The 21249-nt window shown below is 35.9% G+C and overlaps 3 protein-coding genes across 3 annotated transcripts in view; all 3 read left to right on the forward strand.

Moving 5' to 3' along the window:
* Window positions 1-21249, forward strand: part of LOC149079040 (flavin-containing monooxygenase 5-like) — a 118929-nt gene that overhangs the window by 58050 nt on the left and 39630 nt on the right. The gene's annotated exons all lie outside the window — the stretch shown is intronic.
* On the forward strand, window positions 255-9121 carry LOC149079042 (techylectin-5B-like). The gene is made up of 5 exons (XM_089241308.1): window positions 255-610; window positions 2579-2778; window positions 4215-4317; window positions 7015-7179; window positions 8704-9121. Exons 1-5 carry the CDS (start codon window positions 388-390, stop codon window positions 8943-8945), a joined length of 933 nt encoding a protein of 310 aa, XP_089097434.1. The 5' UTR covers window positions 255-387; the 3' UTR covers window positions 8946-9121.
* Window positions 10120-17864, forward strand: LOC149079043 (techylectin-5B-like). The gene is made up of 5 exons (XM_089240532.1): window positions 10120-10477; window positions 11783-11982; window positions 14622-14724; window positions 16238-16402; window positions 16865-17864. The coding sequence occupies exons 1-5, from the start codon at window positions 10252-10254 to the stop codon at window positions 17104-17106; spliced, it is 936 nt and encodes a 311-aa protein (XP_089096658.1). The 5' UTR covers window positions 10120-10251; the 3' UTR covers window positions 17107-17864.

The raw sequence follows: 21249 nt of genomic DNA on the forward strand, positions 1-21249 counted from the left end.
CATCGATCGTCTCCTATGTCAAATTCCATCACCGCATTCTCTTGAATAGGCCACGGACAAACAATATTGTATTAATAAATAAATAAATTATGCCCAACCTTAAATATTTTTATAACGATCTCACAGAATATGCGTGGGCTATAATAAAACAGTACATTTTTACGCATAACGAGCTCTCCAATTGAAATGAAACACTATCTGCTTCTTTTTGGAATATCAACCAAGGACACGAGTCGCCCGAACAATTCGGCTTCATTGTCATTCATTCGTTTGGAGAGCCTTCGCAAATGAAAATGCCTCATCTTGAGAACGATTTCTAGTAATTTCTATCGATTTGAAATAGATTTTTCCCCCGATATAATCTCTTTCAAGGTTAGGTGCTAGACCATGGATAAAGTCCATGTGCTTCTCTTTCTGGTGGTTTTCACGTCCGTGATGAGTATCTGTCAAGCGACGTGCGTCGATAAAAATTGTGGTTCAGTTATTTGCGACAAAGATGAATCCATAAAAGCCTTAGTAAATTTAATGAGTGTCACTTTCCAAGAGATTACGAAACTTATACGAGATGCCCAGGAGGAATTACGACGGAAGGGTCTGAAGGAGACTCCTGGTGAGAGAACACACCTCTATATTCATTTCTACATTCGAAGCGTTTTTATACTATCGCATCATATATATATATACCACTTTCTCTCTCTCTCTCACGCGCATACACTCACACACACACACACAAATGTAACTGATTTTAGATAGAAATTACTATTTTACGTAGTAAAATTTAGGCCAACAGTTTCACGATGGTTTGCTTAAAAAAACAGTCTTGGTGCGAAAGAGAAGAACTTTAATAAAACTCGCCTGTAGCCGAATATGTAAATGAGATATTTAGAGAAAACGCTCAATTGGAGGTAGCTAAAAACATACTTTCAATTAGAATATACGCCGTATAAATCTCAGGAATGTAATTTATTTTGCAAGGAACTGTTAGTGAATTAAACTTGTTCTATATATGGGATTTCTCCCCTCTCTCTCTCTCTCTCCTAAAACTTTCAATTGGATTTTTTTCCATCTACTTAATGACCAGGTTCATTAAGTAAAAACGTTCAAAAAACGTTCCTGAGTGGATTATTTATTAGTGGATATATACAGTGCAACGTCTTTAACTCGGCATTTACTTTTCTCACGTTTGGCACAATACTAAATTAAATGGGGGGGAACCTCTTTAACTCGACACATGATGACCTCGTCCCGCTTAGGCCAACTACAATTTATACTTCGTTATCACATCTCATGTTCAGAAATCGCCCATGAGTTCGAAAACTTTTACATTACTCCGGTTATTGTTCATTGTTTCTGCCATTTGTTTGTTGTTTGATGCATGTCGAAGATTCTTCCCCACACTTTTGGGTGAGGTTACTTCCCGTTATTCCACTGTTTGGAACCTAAAACGTCAATCAGTGGACTACGAAAGTCGAAAGCCACAGATAGAGGTGAATAATTTTTGAAATTTTCGAGCGGCAGATAGTCGAGAAAGCTAGATCGAAATGCGTTACGAAAATGCGTTGTTTTGGAAAATTGTACTGCCGAATACCCATTCACCAATATCAAATCTTCCAGCAGCCAAAATAGGATTTTCCCACTTGAGAATGCGAACATAGTGCAAGCTGGTTTCTGATTCTGCATATCGGTGCCGCTGCTGATTGGTTAAAAACTTGAAATTCAAGTTTTTCGACCAATCCGTGATGCACCAACTCACAGAATCGGAATTTTTTTTCTCAAACCGAGCACAACTCAGGTCTATCGCCATAGGCAATTTACTACCTAGTGAGTTGTGCCGGAAGTGTAAGTGTGTGTACCTAACAGTCTGAGAGCGTATCTAGTGTTGTGTATGATAGAATCAGAAAACTGAAATTTAGGTTAACTAATCAGTAACGGCGCCGAAATTCAGAATCGGAAACTAGCGTGCACTATCTTCGTACCCTAAAGCTAACTTGTACAGTCAAATCCCGTTATAACGAACTCCAAAAGACCGGAGAAATTACATGATTAGAATAAAATTTCGTTGTAAAGGAATTCCAGGTTTTTGCATTATTCCTATGTTAACTTATCTGGGAGATTAGAAAAGTGTTCATTAAATCAAGATTTTTGCTATAACGGTATTCTCGTTTAAACGAAATTCGACTGTATATTTCAAAACTTTCTTTGAAATAAAATGAAAAGAATTCTTATAAAATGAAAAGAATAAGACCTCAGCTTATGTGCAAAGTCAATTCGGAATTTTTTTTCCCCTTCAAACTGGCTGCAGTAATGAACATTTAACCAACGCTTTGCACATGTTATTGCAGAGTACACATTTGAGGGTTAAGAGATTATAAAAGATTCCCACATTTATGTAGTTAAACGAATGATATATCATAACCATATTAATTATATCTTACAATAACTCTTGGGGGGGGGGGAACTTGAAAACAGTAGAAAAATGAATCCAATGCTGACAAAATGTAATTATTCTCTGTGTGTGTTGATAATCGTAAACTTCCTCTATTATTATTTTCTTAATTATTATCATCTTCTCTTTCAGCTTTTATTACTCCTGTAGATACTCCTGAGAAATGCGTTGAATCCAAAGACTTCTTCGAAATGGACAAACTGAAAAACGATTGCAGTGCACTGTACAAAAACGGTGAAACGAAGAACGGAATATTTCGAATCTGGCCGAAATTCCTACGGAATCCGATAAGCGTTTATTGCGACATGGACACTGATGGCGGAGGGTGGACGGTGATATTTTGCTTTTCATTCTTTCAGAGGGCTTTTTACATTGTACACTGAGTGGCCGCTTTATTATGACCATCTCGTTAATATTTCGTTGGGCTACCTTTTGCCCTTTTTTGTATTGTCCAAATACAAAAAAAAAAACCAAAAAAACTACATACCATGCTTTATGAATAGCGCTTTCTAATATTGTCTTATTGAATGGTTGTGGATCTTGATGTCTGACGGTTCTTTCAAGCTCATCCCACAAAATGCTCAATGGGATTGAGATCTGGGCATTGTGGGGATCCTAAACAAAGTAAGCCCTCCTTCATGTTCCTCAAACCAATCCTGTACAATACCAAAGTCCTCGAAGTATCTTCAAGCGTTTTGGTACGATACTAGCAGTGTGGTAGGACGTATTACCTTGTTGAATGTAGCCATTACTATGGGATAAACCATCAACATAGTGTACTTGGATGTACTTGGTCAGGAACGGTGTTTAGATATGGATGTCAGATTCAGACGTCAATGAACATCAATTAAAGAGCCCAAAGCATGCCAGAAAAACATTACCCCCCTCCCCAAACCATCACATTGCCTCCACCATCCTGAATCCCTATTCACCTGGCACCCACGCTTTCGTGCTGTTTCTGCATAATTCTCACTCTCCCGTCTGCAGGGTGTAACTGAAAACTTGATTCATCAGACAACGTAACTTATTTAAAATTATCCACTAACCAATTCTTGTGCCCCTGAATGAATTCGAGACTTTTTTTTCTTGTTAGCTTCACGCAGCAACGGTGTTAGACCTGATCTTTGGCTTCCATATCCCATACGATGCCTCGTGCGGTGAACAGTGCGTTTAGAGATCCTTCGAGATGATCTTGATTGAGATCTGCTGAAATTTGCGGCACTGTTAGCGTTGTGTTGCCCAAGTGTGGACACTCTGCTTTCCGCCCGACGGAAAGTAGTCGGTGACGACTACAAGCTCAGACCCTGTTTTTTGGGTACTACTGCTGCTCTTGAACATTTCACAAATGCGATGGTTTCATTTCCACTCACTCCATAATTCCAAGCTTCTACAACCATCCCACTTTGAAGTCGTTCTTTTTCATACTTGCCTAGCAGCAACAGTGTGATGCCATAACTCACAACTGTCAATTGGTCATAATAAAGTAACCACTCGGAGTATTGTGTTATCCCAGATCTCTCATAAAACGTTTATCAACGTCAGCCAAACATCAAAACTTAGTAAATACTAAAAGTTTCCAAAATGCATATGTTTTTCACAGTACAATAATTCTACTTTGATAAAACGTGATTCGCGTAATCAGATAATTTTTTCATTCGAAAATAATTGGTGAATATTTCTCACCCTATTGTAATATAAGGAACACCAACGGGGTACTTTTTTTTACATTACTTACCTCTTTTATCTTTCCTTTCTTTTTTTCTGGCAGCTGATACAACGACGTGGTGACTTCAAACCTCACGTAAATTTTTTTGAGACATGGGATATGTACAAGAATGGTTTCGGGAATCTAAGCACCGAATTCTGGATTGGTATTATAAGATATTGGTATTGTTAGAATAAGCAGAGGTGTCGTTTCTTATCGTTGTCCAATAGCCAATTCCGATAAGTTCAAAGGGAAGTTCCAATTACAAAAAAATATTTTAAATATTGTCATTCATCATTTTAATAGAATTAAGATTAAAAAAATATTTGTTTTCATTATTGAAATTAATAACTTAAATAATGATTTTTTAAATGCCACGTGAGTGGGTATATTCTGTACTCCTAGTGGTAATGAATTATATAATTACGGAGGGAGCTAAAATAATAATGTTTAAGAAAAATTTCTTTCCTGAAAGTAGGAATGCGGTAAATCATGTGAGATTTTATTTTTATTATTTATTATCTTTGTTTAACCACTTTACGATCAAGGAGGTAATATTGCGTGCAAACGCCAGTGGAATAAATTCAGAAAACTTCTCTCTGTTCTCTTTCCCCCCTCCTCATCACCGTGAAGGTTTGTTGCAACCCTATGAAAAAAAAGTAGTTCTTTTCACCTCAGTGATGTATCCTTCTACTATATACATCTAAGAGCTAAAGGGGACAGGTAGGTGAGGGTGAAAAGATATATCTACTGCGTGCCTACTCACTTACAGTCTGTAAATGATTACAGATAAGAGAGGGGGGGGGAGAGATAAGAGTATAATATATAAGTATATATATCTCTTATACTTATGTATTATGCTGTTTTCCTTTTCATTTGGTTTTTTTTTCTTACTTTTCTACTTTTTCTTTCCTTCCTTTTTCTAACATGTGGTTAGATTAGAACAGGGTTACAATGTTTAACCAGGCCCGTCATTTAGGGGTATTGTGTATATATATATATACAAATACATACATTAAGTACATGTGCTTTGCCCCTCCCTGGAAAAGGTTTGCACCCCCCCCCCCCGGAAAAAGTTGAAATGACGGCCCCGACGCCGAACCGTCAAACAGAGATCATCCGAATTTCTTGCCAATTGCTTATAATGGATGGGGTTAAACGTTACAAAATTTAATTTCTTATACTGTCTCTGGGTCCTATCAGTGATATTGTAAGAAACTGATTTTGATATTGTATTTTTCATACACTGGCATGTGAGACAAAAAGAAAAGCTGCTGTTTTACGATAAAATCAACCGAGTTATGTTTAATTAAATTTGATGCATTGAGGAGAGGAGGGGCCATATACAAAATTACTTCAGAGGCAAATAATTATTACCTATTTAGATTTACTCACGATGGCATCACAACCAATCATCCCTTATGCTATTTAATTTATATGAAATTTTCTATTTCTTAGAATATGCCGAAAATTCATAGAATTCAATGACTTCGTCAGTTTTTGTTATAAAAGAACGATTTTATTTTTATTTTGATATATATGGTACTTATATATATATATAAATACCATATATATACATACAGTCAGACCTCGTTAATGAGCCGCTCTTGAGAGAGCAAAAATATGGCTTAGTAAGCGGAGTGACTCGTTAAACGGAGTAAGCCATAGCTGTGCCAATTCCTGCCCGAGGACAATTGGGACTTCCAAAAAGTGACCCAGTAAGCGGAGTGACGTGTTAACCGGGTGACGCACTAACGAGGTTTGACTATATATATGTATATTCTACCTAAATATTTTTGATCAGATAAATCAATTTTTTCGGCATAAGCAACGTATAGGAATGATTTGTGAAAATATTTGGAACAGTTTTTTTTTTTCCTTGGATTTGACTTTTTTTCTTGACGGAAATTTCAGGAATGTACTTCTTTAGCCTCTTCGCTATAGAGGTGGTGCACATTCCTTCTTTTTTTAATAATCTTGAATGGTTTTTAATGATTCTTTTGAAGTCAAGACCTTAGGTACACACAGATGTGTACCTAACTCAAATGGTCCTAGGAAATTTTTCGACCCGTGAATTAATTAATTAATCATGTAATTTTAAAAAATTTAAAGGGCATATTGACGTACAATGAACACTAATGAATCAAAAAAAAATTTTTTTTTAATAGTCAGATTTAGCTCAGGTGTGAAAAGGTTAGACCATAGTCTCCCAAACTTTTTGTTCCATCGCCCCCTTCATCAGAAATTTTTTCCTCTCATCGCCCCCCAACTCAAGTAAACCCATAGGATCCCATGTTAAATCAGTAGGTTCTATCGCCCCCTTAGACCATTCCATCGCCCACCAGGGGGTGATATTGCCCACTTTGGGAAACACTGGGTTAGACGAACATTTTAGGAATCATCTACTGAATAACGATAACATTTGACACGCTGTATGTAGTATAAATATTGTGAAAATCAATAAATATTTCTATTAATTGGTACAGTCGACGCTCGTAATGATGACCCCATGTCATATCCACCATTCCATGACAATGACCAGTAAGATAAGTCCCAAATGTTTTCATTTAATGATTATCCTATACAGTAGCGTAAGCAGAATTTTCTCAGAGTTACGGGGGGGTAAACTTCTATTTTCTCCCCGGGGGAGATTTTTTTCGTTTTTTCACTGCAAAAATACACCATGCTCCTACGTTTATGATCCTATACGTTTTCCTTTCGATTTAACGACCACCTGATGAAACGTCTGTTTTTGACAGAACAATAGGGGACGTTATAACGAACGTCGACTGTATCAGTAAACATTCATTGTTATTTAAAAAAAAAATTTCGGTATGTACTTCGAAATTCCTGTTATTGACAGGAAACGACAAGATATTCGCTCTGACCAATCAGCAAAAGACTACCCTCAGAGTAGATTTGGAGGATTTCGACGGCGTAAAGGTCCATGCGACGTACAGCACATTTCGTATCGGATGCGAGCTTGAGAAATACGTTCTGACCATCGGAAGTTACAGCGGAGATGCTGGTAGCTATAGCCAACATTATATAAAAATCAGTATATACTGGGTGATTTCATATCTCTTTGTCGCATTTTACTGGCGAGCCATTAATCCTAAAAGCATACTTCCAATCAGAAAAAGTATCAAAATAACGTGTAGACTCCAGATAAGTCATTCATGTTGAAAAGGTAAAATATGGAAATTAACTTTTTTTTACAGACACCCTATCCTCAAAAACGCTATTTCAAAGTTTTCCTTCTGTCTCTCCTGAGGCCAACAAAACAAATTCCGCATTTCAAAGTACAATATCCGCTGAGATATTTGAATTCAAAAATTGAAGAAATTTTTTTTTTGGGGTGGGGACAGCATAATCTAATGCACAACGCGTATTTCCTTCGTTTAAGCTGGTTTTTTTTTTCAACTTTTCTCCGATTTTCAAATTCCAATATCTCACTTAGGAACGGGGAATTTGCTTTGTATTTGTTTTGTTGGCCGCAGGAGATACAGGGCAACAATTTTCTAATGAAAAATTAGATGATGTGTGGAGGAAAGTACAGAAAGTTTCATATTTATTTTTTCATATTTTACCCTTTCAACATGAATCACATATCCGAGTTCTACACGTTATTTGGATACTTTACCTAATTGGCAGTATGACTCTATGATCAACGGTTCGTCAGTAAAATGCGGCAAGGGGAATTATGAAATTACAGGGTGTCCTATAAGTACTAATGCAGCCGTTATCTCATCAACCGTCCGTCATAGACGTATAGTTTCCAATTTAAGAAACGCTCAAAAAAGTTTAAAAAATTTCCCTGTAGTAGTTAATATAGTGAAAATACAGTGTCAGAAAATAAAAAAAATATATAAATTTTTATATGGTCCCTCCGTCCTCTAACTTCCAATTATTAAGTTATTGCCCTGTCTCTCCTGAGGCCAACAGGAAAAATTCCATATTTCTAATTGCAATATCCGCCAAGACATTTGAATTCAAAAAACCCTAGAAACGTTATGAAAGAAGAGCAGAAAACGAATGGGCATCGTTCGTTTCCCTCAATTATGCTGCAGTTTTCCCAATTTTTTTCCGATTTTTGGATTGTAATATCTCTGCGAATATTGCATTTAGAAATTTGGTGTTTGGAAACTTTCCAATTTGGAAGTTACAGAACACGGGGACCGTACAAAAATTTATATTTTTTATTTTATGGCGCATTGTATTCTCGGGACTGGTACAGGGTAATTTTTGAACTCCTTTTTGAGTATTTTTTTAACTGAAACTATACCTCTACGATAGACGGTTGCATTAGTACTTACAGGACACCCTGTATATTCACCCCCATTTGTGTCTCAAACGTTTTTTTCAGTCCTTCAATGTTCAGTGCACTTATGTCAAGAATATGAACAATTTGTATTTTTTTTTATAAATCTGGCCGCGGTCGTAAGCGACCGGCTGGGAATAAATAAGTTAATATCCATTTTATTTTGTGATAAATGAATATAATCTGTGCCATATTACTTAAATTTTACATGCCTCTACAATTCTATTATAGGTGATTCTATGGAGATTCACAACGGCAAGGTTTTCGGAACTAAGGACAACGACACCACCGGGTGCTCGTTAACCTACAAAGGTGCCTGGTGGTTTCAGAGTTGTCACCGAGCGCATCTGAATGGCCAATATCTTGGTGGATATCACACTTCTTACGCGGATGGTGTCAACTGGCTGAGTTTCCGGGGATACAACTATTCTGTCAAATCGAGCGAGATGAAAATAAGGCCAACAGTATTTTGATGCGAAAAATATATTAAAGCACAGATTTATATTGTAATCATTTTCATATAACTGCGTTTAAAAAAAGCTTGATCAGGTATAAATAAAATTGTTCGAAATAACTGTCTCACATGTAAATGAATTCTTATAAAACTGAGCAAAGAAATATACGTATTAAAAAATTATTTTTCTCCTCTCTTATTAGTTTTTACGGAAATTATTAAGTAAAATTACTGTCTCATTTATCAAACACATAAGTGTAATGGTTGTTATCCTCGGTGTTAAACCAGAACCACGTGTGAAATGTTTTCTATGAGATTATATTGCCACAAATACGAGAACACGCATGACTTGTCGATCGATAATTAAATCATCATTTGTCACCAAATCATGCGTGGAGGGAAAAAAATTCTAGCTCATTATTTTCGAGAATGGTTTGCGACTTGTCATAAAATTCAACTCGTGTGGTTCTCATGAAAATAAATTAATCCTAAATTACACGGGTTATGATACCTGATACACGAGAATACCAAAAGGCAAAAGCAACGAACTCGAATCCGATTTCTCATATCACTGCCTCATTAATGGCAATTTAAGCATGTTGTAAAAGTTTGTCCGCATTTCAGAATTCATGTTGCAGTATCATCAACCTGTATTCTTCACATGTTGCTCATTATCAGCAGGCCGATAAAATTATTCAATCATTTAAACTTCACTCATAGTTAGAAAAATTGACGATAGATGGCAGCCTACAGCACATAACCATTACACAGAACCGGACTTCACGTCAGGTTCACAACACATACATTCACAGTTTCCAGCATGGCTTAGGTCTTCTTCGACCGACTGCTGAAACCTCTTGATTGAGACAGAACATGATCTGATTAAGCATATAAATGTCGGTGAAATTCTGATTCAATTTGATGCAGTTTTACACACTCGTTAATAAAATAAAATCGATACTGATCAAATCTAAATCGATGAAGCAGTCCTCTTAATGCGTAATGGAACGCTAAAAAGACCTCAAGATACGTTTCAAGTGAATCATTTATGTAGATTGAGGTAAATTATTATGCACAGCCACGAAAAATATTCATGATTTCGCTGAAATCTGCGTGAGCTCGCCAATTTAAATAAATAACAAAAACTCCTACTGCTTCTTTAGAGGCCACAGGTCGGATCGTTTGGATTCATCGCCATTGATTTCAAGAGACTTCGATGATGAACTAACTTTCATATTAGGTCGGAGACATTTTCTTACAATTTCTATCAATTTTAAATTGAATTTTTTTTTCAATATATCTCTCTCAAGATAAGGTGCTAAATCATGGATAAAGTCCATATCCTTCTGTTTCTAATGGTTTTCACGTTCGTGATGAATATCTGTCGGGCGACGTGCGTCGATAAAAATTGCGGTTCAGTTATTTGCGATAAAGATGGATCCATAAAAGGCTTGGTGCATTTGATGAGTGTCACTTTCCAAGGGATTACGAAACTTATACGAGATGCGCAGGAGGAATTACTACGAAAAGGACTGAAGGTGGAGACTCCTGGTGAGAACAAGCTTTTTTATCTACATTTTCGAAGGGTATTATTACACTGGACAACAAATTTTGACAAAGTTTCTGTATCCGAAACAAAAATATTGATTTCTTAAGTAATTCGGTGCACTGAACACGAATTTGACTTTGAAAAAGATGGATTGACGTTCGCATTGGCTCAAAGCCTTCAGATTTTTTCCACTTCAGTTGCATCAGAAGTAAAACAGGTGATAATTAGCTCATTATCTGGGAAAAATGGAAACTGGGACCGTTCAGGCGAAAGAAATTTATTAAGGAAACGAATGAGGCAAATACACGAAAAATACAAAATCTCCTAATGCATTTCGACTCATACTCTTGTCTTCAGAGGCAAAAATATTTAACCACTAGAACGTGGACGTACTTTTTTTTTTCCGTGGCAACCGACAGTTAAGATTTGCTACTCAACACAAGTGGGATCCTCGGTCAGCGTGATTAGTGGTTAAATATTTTTTTCCACTGAAGACGACACCCACTGTGTGTCGAGATGTATAGGGGCCGTTCAAGTATTACGTAAGCAGCAAATTTTTAGCAATTTTTGACCCCCCCCCCTTGTCAGCAAAAGTCATCAAAACGCTGACCCTCTCCCCTCCTTGTCAGCAAAATTTCGTCATCAGCTCTACCCCTCTGAATCCAACTCATATTTTCATAAATGTTGGTTGATAACGTTAGCATTATCCAACCCCCCACCTCCGTCATCAAAAGTCAGCAAATCGGAAACCTTCCCCCCCCCTCCCCCCATCGATGATGACGTAATACTTGAACGGCCCCTTAGGAGTTTTTATACTTTTCGTGTATTTGCCTTATTCGGTGGTGACTTCTTATAATTCTTGGGCAAAGTTGATCTACTCTTTGAAAAGGAATTTATATGATAATTTTTTCTTGATAAAAAAGTAACCAAAAAGTCATAGAAAAAATGGTGAGTCATGGAAGTGCACCTTTTCCTGGATGCTACACCGAGGTGGACTCGAGAAGAAAAGTCAAAGATATACTAATGAAGGAAGTGTCGTGTCTCCCTTACGATATTGCACTCGCCCAGTTTGAAAGAGAACCTGGTTTCGATTCCCAGTAGAGACCAGATGCCTTTTCTTCCAGAGTTCACCTCAGCATAATGTCCAGGAAAAGGTCTGTGTTTCCTTGATCTATTGGGCTAATTAAAAGCCGTCTCACTCTCTATAGAAAAATTGGTTGAATATTCTCTCAATTCGCGGAACGGGCATAACCGAATCCTTATGGGGTTAGTTATATTTTATGATCATTGTGTGTGACGTTTTGCAGTTATGGAGACTCCAAAAACTACGCCTGAACAATGCGTTAAATCCAAAGACTTCCTCGACATGGACAAACTGGAAGATGATTGCAGTGCACTGTACAAGAACGGTGAAATGAAGAGCGGAATATTTCGGATCTGGCCGAAATTCCTACGGAATCCGATAAGCGTTTATTGTGACATGGACACTGATGGCGGAGGATGGACGGTAATGTGTGTTTCGTTTTTTTTTTTCTGCTATGAAAACATGATTTTAATATCTCTCTCTCTCTCTCTCTCTCTCTCTCTCTCTCTCTCCTCTTCTTTCTTCTGTCTATTATTTTTCTATACCCCTTTTTTAATATTTACCAACGTAACCAGTGAACTACCGGAGAATCACTGGTCTAATAGAAACTTCATTATACGATCGACATTTTACATTATTTTTATATGTTCATTTTGAAGTTTTGTATGCTTTCGTTGTTAACTTCTTTTAAGCTCAGTGTATTGCTCGAAGTGTCGTTGCTGACATCACTGCGTCGAATCCACCTTTCCGTATGCCAGCATGGGTGGGACGGCAGAACATATTGATATACAGTCGACACTCATTATCACGACCATGCGCTAAGGCAGCGGTCTTCAACCCATGGCCCGCGGACCAAATATGTCCTTCCGACAATATTTAGAAAATAGCTACTTTTGCATAGAAAAACGATTAAATTAAATTCCAATAGAAAACCAGGTTCAATAGTAATGTTGTGCATTTGATACATTAAAGCCGTCATAACGGATTAGGGGAACTCTGAGCCAAAGCAGTTTTTCAGGCCAATGATTTCATAGAGGCTACACGTATCGATAGGCCGAATTCGGCATCCAAAAGTATGCGTAACTACAGAATTTACAGAAATGCGAAAAAACACTCTAATGAAAGAAATAATTTTGGCGTTATTGAAAAAAACAATTTAATAATTGATGAAGATTTCTAATTAATGAAAAAATAGTTACGGAAAATAACTAAAAGAAATAATTGATAGAACTACAATTGATAGAAATAATTTCAGGATTATTCAGAGTATAATTTCAGAATTGTCGAGTAATTTCATAATTGATAAAAGTAATAATTCATGAAAAAAATTAAGAAAGAAATGATTTCATAATTAATGAAAATTTTAAATTAATGAAAAATAATTTCAGAATTATCGGACAATTTTCGCATGTAATAAAAGAATTAATTGATTAAAAAGGAATTAATTAATTAAGGAAAAGTTATGTAAAAATAAATAAAAATACATATTTAATGAAAGAAATAAATTCGGATAAATAAAAGTGTGCAATAAATCTGGTGAACCCTGTTTAATAACCGAGAATATCACGGTATATGCCACGGGCTTCGTAGAAAGTTTAATTTGACCAGCAATGTCTGAAAGGTTGAAGACCCCCTGAGATAGATTATTATTCCTTTATAACGACCAGTACGATAACTCTCAATTTTTTTATCCCATGCTATTTTTCATCCAATATAAAGACCTAAAAAGACAATTCCATCTAATACAACTAGGGGGCTGCACAACCTTTTCAGTCCGCAGGCCAGAAACTTTTACACATAAGTGGTCATTATATGACCTGAATTTTTTTTCCTTTCTCTTTCATTTCTTTTCTTTTTATAGTTTCTCATAAAATGTCCCGTTTTCTTTATTATTATTATTTTCAGCAAGACTTACATTATCTGAGGTTTTGGAATGAAGAACTGAGATTATTTTCATGATTTATAAACTATGCTATGATAACCAAGATTCTGCCATACAATTAGTTATAGTCATATAAATATATTCATCTCACATATTTGTCAAATATATTCGTATTTTTTTATCAATCACATTTTTATCCATTACGACTTGCAGTAGTCCTTTACCTCACGCCATTGGTGATTTTTCATGTATTTATTTGGCCGTAATTTGCAACACCTTTGACAATTTTTTTTTACTTAGAATGGCAACTTGCCGTTAATATTTTTTCATTGTAGCTGAAATTTGTTTGTTTAGTGGTTAGCGAGCTTTCATTGTCTAATTTTTGTTTTGGGTGGATCGGAAGTGTTTTAACAAACATAGTTTAGTCAAATATAGAAGTAATTAATCCATATTTGACATGAATTTATAGTGGTATTATGCAGAACAAAACATACACACATAATCAAAACTCTAAAACAAAAAAAACCTGTGAATTTTTTTTTCATAAAAAAACCGTAATTTTTACGTTGTTTCAACAGATGGCGCTATTGTATATTGTCAAAAAGTACTTATGTACATGAGCAGATGAGTTCATTGCGTAACATCCGTACATGGATGTTGGTCAGATTTTTTTTTTTTTTTTCAGATTAAGATTTTGCTGTGAGAAACGTTTCTCTTCAAAAGTTCATTACATCTTGATCTGTAGACATGTTATTTTTACGAGAAAAGCCTTATTAGTTAAACTGCAGTGTCTTCCGTTGAACAAAAATGTGACTATTCGATTTTTTTTTTTATTATGGAAAATGAAATCCTAGATATGTTTCTAAACATATCTGTGAAAACCGCATCTTATTGTACATTAGTTGAAAAATTATAAAGTTTTCAAAAGTCTTGCAACTTTTGGATCACCCTGTATAGCAAAATAAATGAGAAATTTCTTTTACTTTGTCCAAATACGAATTCCCTCAAAAAGATAATTTTTTTCTTAAACATATACGATGTAATGACGTCAAAATATAACGTCCTGTTTTCGTAGAGCGAGAGGGGTCATTAAAACCAACTTGACAGTAGTAATAATGTATAGACTGAACAATAATTGTTTTTTCATCATTTGACCAATTTCTTTCATAATTTTTCACAGCTGATACAGCGACGTGGAGACTTCAAACCTCACATAAATTTCTTTGAGACGTGGCATATGTACAAGAATGGTTTCGGGAATCTAAGCACGGAATTCTGGATTGGTATATATTGATCATCATTACTGCACTCTATTTTCGATACGCATACAGGATGACTATAAAGTTGCGATTTCAAAACGATGTAGAGTAAGAACCACTCGTCAGAATGACTTGAAAATTTGTATGAATACATTTGAAGCAATGTAATTTTGTTCATGGAAGTAAAAACTTTAAAATTTACGGATAGGGGGTGGCGCTGTACTCGTGGAAAATGAGAAAAATTCACACTTAAAATGGAAACAATTCTCTCAGCCAGGGCAAATAACAATTTAGGTCATAACCTTTTAATGGATGAAGTTAGAGTGATGGAAGAAATGTATAGGTATGCTGAATCGGACATGCGCTACACCTTAATAACATTCAAAATGCTGCTACCTGGTGAAAATTTCTTAAACTTTTTTTACTTTGTCTTGACAAATCAACGGGCTTCGAATAAAAGTACAGTTTTGATTTGTGAAATTCTATTTAATTAGATAATAGTATGCAAAGTCTATTTACCAGAATGTGTATAGGTATATTCTGACTGTCGAAATTGTTAACATTTAGTGCCATATCTACTACTTTCAGGCATCAATGTCTCGGGAAATATTCTTCCAATGTTACTGGGTGAATTTCTTTCGGTATAAAACTGAGATTTACAAATTTAAGCATTTTTTTTTTTACTGTCAATCGCAGTTTTCGATTAATCTTCTTTTTTTTAATTTGAATCACACATAATTTTCTGAATATTTTGTTTGACGAGTAAAAACATCTTTTTCCCTTGATTTTTCGAAGGTTAAATAAAGATACCGGATTCAAAGATTTATCACTGATACTCCAACTATATAGCATTCACATTTGTTACAAAAAACTTGTATAACTACGAAGGTTTCGACAGCTGGCTGATGCGTAGATATTATTCAACTGGACTTGCGGGAATCGAACCCACGTACTCTGACTTGCCGGATGAGCATGCGCACTAGACTACAAAGCTAACGAATCCTCTTTCTTTAGAGGTCGTGTGCGCTGAACGGGGCCGTACACGGACAGCCAGACCAAAGCCGCTTGAAAGCAGCTTGCTTAACGCGGCTTTGAGCCAGACCCAACTCTGGCCAAAGCTCATAATTTCTGACAATGCCACCAGATGGCGACTTATCCAAAGATGATGTCACTCTCCGCGTACTAGTAGCGGAAAGGGACATCATCTTGAAAAAGCCTTGCATGTAAGGATGTTGACATGTTCACAGGTGCAGATCAGTAGTGCCATAAGATATGAATATTCTGGTCTATAACTGAATTTGGTGGCACTTTTGATATCATAATCGTTATAGTGTTTCTAAAATTTGTTCTTCGTAATGAAATTTAATCTTAAAATATGCTCCGTGAAATAAAAAGGGAGCCACAGCTTCACTGCGTTTTGAAACCGCAACATAAATTACAATCACCCACATACGCGTTAATATATTGTTATATAAATCACATCACAGATGAATATTATCAATGCTGAAATCATGTAGTGTTGCATAATTACCAACAGGAAATGATAAGATATTCGCTCTGACGAATCAGCAAAAGACTACCCTCAGAGTAGATTTGGAGGATTTCGATGGCGTAAAGGTCCATGCATCGTATAACACGTTTCGTATCGGAAGTGAGCTCGAGAAATACGTTTTGACAGTCGAAGATTACAGTGGAGATGCTGGTAATTATACATTTCGCAAATACAAACTCAGCTATAACGACATCTAAAATTCCACGAAATTTCTCCTTTATAACGGAGGTTGACGTTTTCAAAACCTCTTATTATTTACGTATCTAATAGCAATCAAATACGGTTCATAAAATTGTAATTTCATTATAATTATGGTAGCTATATTTTAGCGAGAAAAATACAGATATTTTTGGGATCATAAATACTGGAAATTGCCAATTCTCGCCATAAATGTTGCCATTTATTGACGTTATAGTCGAGTTTGACTGATGTACATGCTTACATTTTTATTCCTTTCTGTCATTTCTTATGGAATCACTTGTCCGATTTTTTTAATCATCTCAGTGGCACTGACGAGATATCTCGCCTCCTTAAAAGCCTCTTATTTTGAAATTTACGAGCTATAGGTATAATATACATTACATATATATTACATTACTATATACATTATAGGTAACTCCCTGGATTTTCACAACGGCAAGGTTTTCGCGACGAAGGACAATGATGCCTCCGAATGTTCGGCAACCTACAAAGGCGGCTGGTGGTTCCATACATGTCACAGAGCGCATCTCAATGGTCAATATCATGGTGGATATCATTCCACCTTCGCTGATGGTGTCAACTGGCTGGCTTTTCGGGGATACAACTACTCCGTCAAATCGAGCGAGATGAAAATAAGGCCAACAGTATTTTAAAATGCCAAAAAAATGCATAATCATTTGTTGCTTTGTGTTTTTTTTTTTAATTTTATTTTGAACTATTTTCAAAACTGTAAATTGTTACGGTAAATGTGGTGAATCGGTTATTACTCATAATTGCCGATCGTCTCGGTAAGTTTTATGAATGGATCACTTTTACCATTGATTATGCATAATACACAAGCCTCGCTGGTAAATTTGATAAATACTAAAAATATTATCCCTTTTACTGGTGATTATACATAATACCCAAGCGTCGTTAGTTATAGTTCAGGTTGTTAAATAAAAGATCTTACATCGGGGTACAATTGTAAAATTTGTGAAATAAGAGTTTGCTATATCCAGGTCCGATTGTGGAATTCGCGAATTCGCGAGTGCTTGGAAAAATTCATTAAATCAGAGTTCATTATATCCGGTTCAGACTCTGGCTCACTAGTAGGCTTGCGGTTTTCTAAATAATAAATCTAATCATGGCAATGGGCCAATTTATCATTTTTAGCAATACGAGATGGTTATTATGCATAACAACCGGTGAATGTAATTTAGTACGATTTATGATGTTTACCACCGATGCTTGGGTATTATGCATTGGTTGGGTTAATCGCCGTTGAAAGTGACAAATTCAGGGAAATTTATCAAACTTACCGGACAAAACAGTCGGTGATTACTCATAATAACCAGATTCATCGCATTTGCCGTACATAAATAGTTTAAAAAAAACCTTAATAGAGTGTTAATAAATTTGCTTAAAAGAAGCCGCTTCAACTGAATATTTCCGTATTATATCATGCAAAATATTTGCAAATCGTGGAATGAAAAGAAAAAAAAAGTTTTTCTAAATTTTTTTTCGAAAATGAAAAGGAAAATTTCCGATCATTTCTCAATCGCATAGGGATAATGGTTGTTAAATTCGGTGTGAGACAGAACCAGGAACGAATATTACACGTTTCCGATGGAATCATTACTACAAGCACGAACGCACGCATGACTTGACAGCAAATGTTCAAACAACCATTTTTCACAAAATCATGAGGAGAAAAAAAAATAATGCTCATTACTCACGAAAGAGGATCTGTGAGTTATCATAAAAATACAGCCACGTGTTTCCCAAGAAAGAAAAAATTACCTAAAATAGACGGATTAGGTCACTTAAAACAAGAGAAGATTCAAAAAGCAAAAAGAAGCATCCACAGAATCCGATTCCTCATCGAATTTGTCCCATAAAAAAAAAGAGAAAAAAAATTTCATGATCCAATGAAAAGGAATTACAGTGCAATGGTGTGCGCGTGGAGAAGATATAGACAATTCTAGGGGAAGTATCGCAGCAATAAATTACCCTCGGCAATCACTACCGGATAGATCATTTGATCATTTTTGTAGCACCGCGGTCATTTTCTGCACATGAGGGCTAATTTTAGATCGGGACGTACAATTTATTGCCGATTCCGAACGGCAGGCTTGTTTTTTATACTCATCGAGGGGTTGGTGCGTTAACCCTCGATGGGGGACTCCCTTCGGTAGCAATTTTTTCTGTGGTCATGTCGCCGTTTCTGTTGTACCTCTCCTGCGTCAGGGAAGTTTTCTGACAAGGATGAACCGGGTATCGAACTCGCGACACCTCTAAACGTCCTTTGGTACTTTAAGCGAGTATCTTATCGACCTGGGCTATCGTAGTGTAACCTTGGGCGATACGATGTCTTGCCTTACAGAAGCCCCAAAAGTTTAGGCACACAGTATATTCTTTAGTAATATTAAAAATAACTGTATATATAATAATTTTATCAACGATCAGAAATCATGTATATGTTACGGTAAACGTGATAAATCGGTTATATTATGCATAGTTACCAATCGCCTTGGTACGTTTGATAAATTTATCACTTTCACCGGAGATTATGCATAATGGCCAAGCGTCGTTGGGAAATTGGATAAATACTGGAAACATTATCACTTTTATCGGTGATTATGTATCATAACCGCAAGTGTCATTGGTAAATTTGATAAGTACAGTCGACGCTCGTTAGTATCGAGGGGTTGGTGCGCTAACTCCTCGATGGGGGACTCCCTGCGGTAGCAATTTTTTCTGTGGTCATGTCGCCGTTTCTGTTGTACCTCTCCTGCGTTAGGGAAGTTTTCTGACAAGGATGAACCGGGTATCAAACACGCGACACCTCTAAACGTCCTTTGGTACTTTAAGCGAGTATCTTATCGACCTGCGCTATCGTAGTGTAACCTTGGGCGATATAATGTCTTGCCTTACTGAAGCAAGATATTATACAGGGTGTGTTCCTGACTGGCCTTCATCTCATCAACCATTCGTTGTAGAGGAATGGTTTTTGGTTTAGAAAGTGCTGAAAATGTGTTAAGAAATCACCCTGTCATGAGTTTTGAGAATGAAAATACAATGTGTCCCAAATTAAAAAAAATCTAAATTTTCATACGGTCCGCTCATCCTCTAATTTCCAGTTGGAAAGTTGTTGCCCTGTCTGCTGAACATAGAAGTTAAAAAGTCTTTAACTGCAATATTCGCAGAGATATTAGAATTCAAAATCTAAGAAAAGGTGGGAAACAACGGCATAAAAACTAACGGGCAATCTCATTTTATGCTGTTCTTTCCAATCTTTTTTCTGATTTTGAATTCAAATTTCTCAGCGAATATTGCAGTTAAAAGCATGGGGTTTTTTTTTTGTGTGCAATAACTTTTGGAATTCAAAATCAGAGGACAACAGAACAATATAAAAATTTAGATTTGTTTTTAATTTTTTTGACACACTGTACATTCCCTCTCTAAACTGGGACAATGATTTCTAAACACAGTTTGAGTATTTTTCAAACTGAAATCATACCTCTACGACGAACGCTTAATTAGATAGAGGTCTAATTAGGACTAACAGGGCACCGTGTATAGTCTGCCCAGTCCATTAGACACTATACATTTTTAACCGTGCTATGGATACTATTTCAGTATTTTTTTTTTTTTTTTCAGAATGCAAAAATATTCTTTGAACTTCTGTCATTGTCCAGGAAAAGGGCTAAAAATTTTGTAATTAAAAATTTTGTATAATAGCTTTCTTAGGGCCGTATTCACCGACATGGTTTAAACTGTAGTCACAATTTTTCGATAAGAGATCAATATAGATTGGTTAAAAACCTGAATTTAACCAATCCCTGTCGATCTCTTATCAAAAAATTGTGAATATAATTTAAACCATGTCGGTGAATACGGCCCTTAAAAATTTAGAAAAACTTCCCATTATATGCAAATTTCGAAGATTGCGTCCATATGGCGTATCAGAGGCGTGATAGTATAAAAGTGGAAATCTATCTGATCGGTTTTGATAAAAAAAAAAAAAATTGCCCAAGTCGTCGAATATTTTGTACGATGAAATCATTCGAGTACACCATTTGAAAGCAAAAAGAAAGGCTGTAAAAGCTTAAATTAATTTAAGCCAAATTAATTTTTCCATATAAATTCTGAAATTTTTTATTAATTCTTTGATTTATTCTGTAATTATGTATTTCTATCATTAATTCAAATTTCTCAACAATTTTGAAATTTTTTTTGGTATGTTCATATTTTTGTATAGATGTTTCTCAGCATTTTCCGGTGCATTGTGTAATATTGTTATGCCTTTTTTGGAGAGAGATACTGACTTTTCCAAAAATATTACGTAGGATCACATTGTTCAGAAGAGCCCCAAAACATGTCTGGGTATCAGCCCAGGAAGCCAGAATCGTTTAGACACCCTGCAGGCTGAGACCAGTTGCGCACCGAATGTTTCTAACTATATTATTATAACATCGTTTTTGTACAACCTCACTGAGAGGTCCCTGTGGGACCCAAGTTTAGATCTAATCTATTAAATATGATGAGAATCATAATTGCGATACTCGTGTCGTTTGTTACGGCAAATGTGATAAATCATGTTATATTATGCATAATAACTGACAATTTTGGTAAGTTTGATAAATTTTGAATTAATCACTTTTACCGGTGATTATAGGTAATACGCAAGCGTCGTTGGTAAGCATGATTAATCGTACTAAGTTCATCACTTTGCCTGTTATTATGCATAATTACCATTTCTTATTGTTAAATATGATAAGTCGGGGGGTGGTCTCATTGCTGTGATAAAATTT

The sequence above is a fragment of the Pholcus phalangioides genome, unplaced genomic scaffold (genome assembly GCF_987345545.1).
Source record: "Pholcus phalangioides strain wild (caught in Gottingen) unplaced genomic scaffold, Ppha-v1.0 ptg000013l_1, whole genome shotgun sequence".
Classification (NCBI taxonomy): Eukaryota; Metazoa; Arthropoda; class Arachnida; order Araneae; family Pholcidae; genus Pholcus; species Pholcus phalangioides.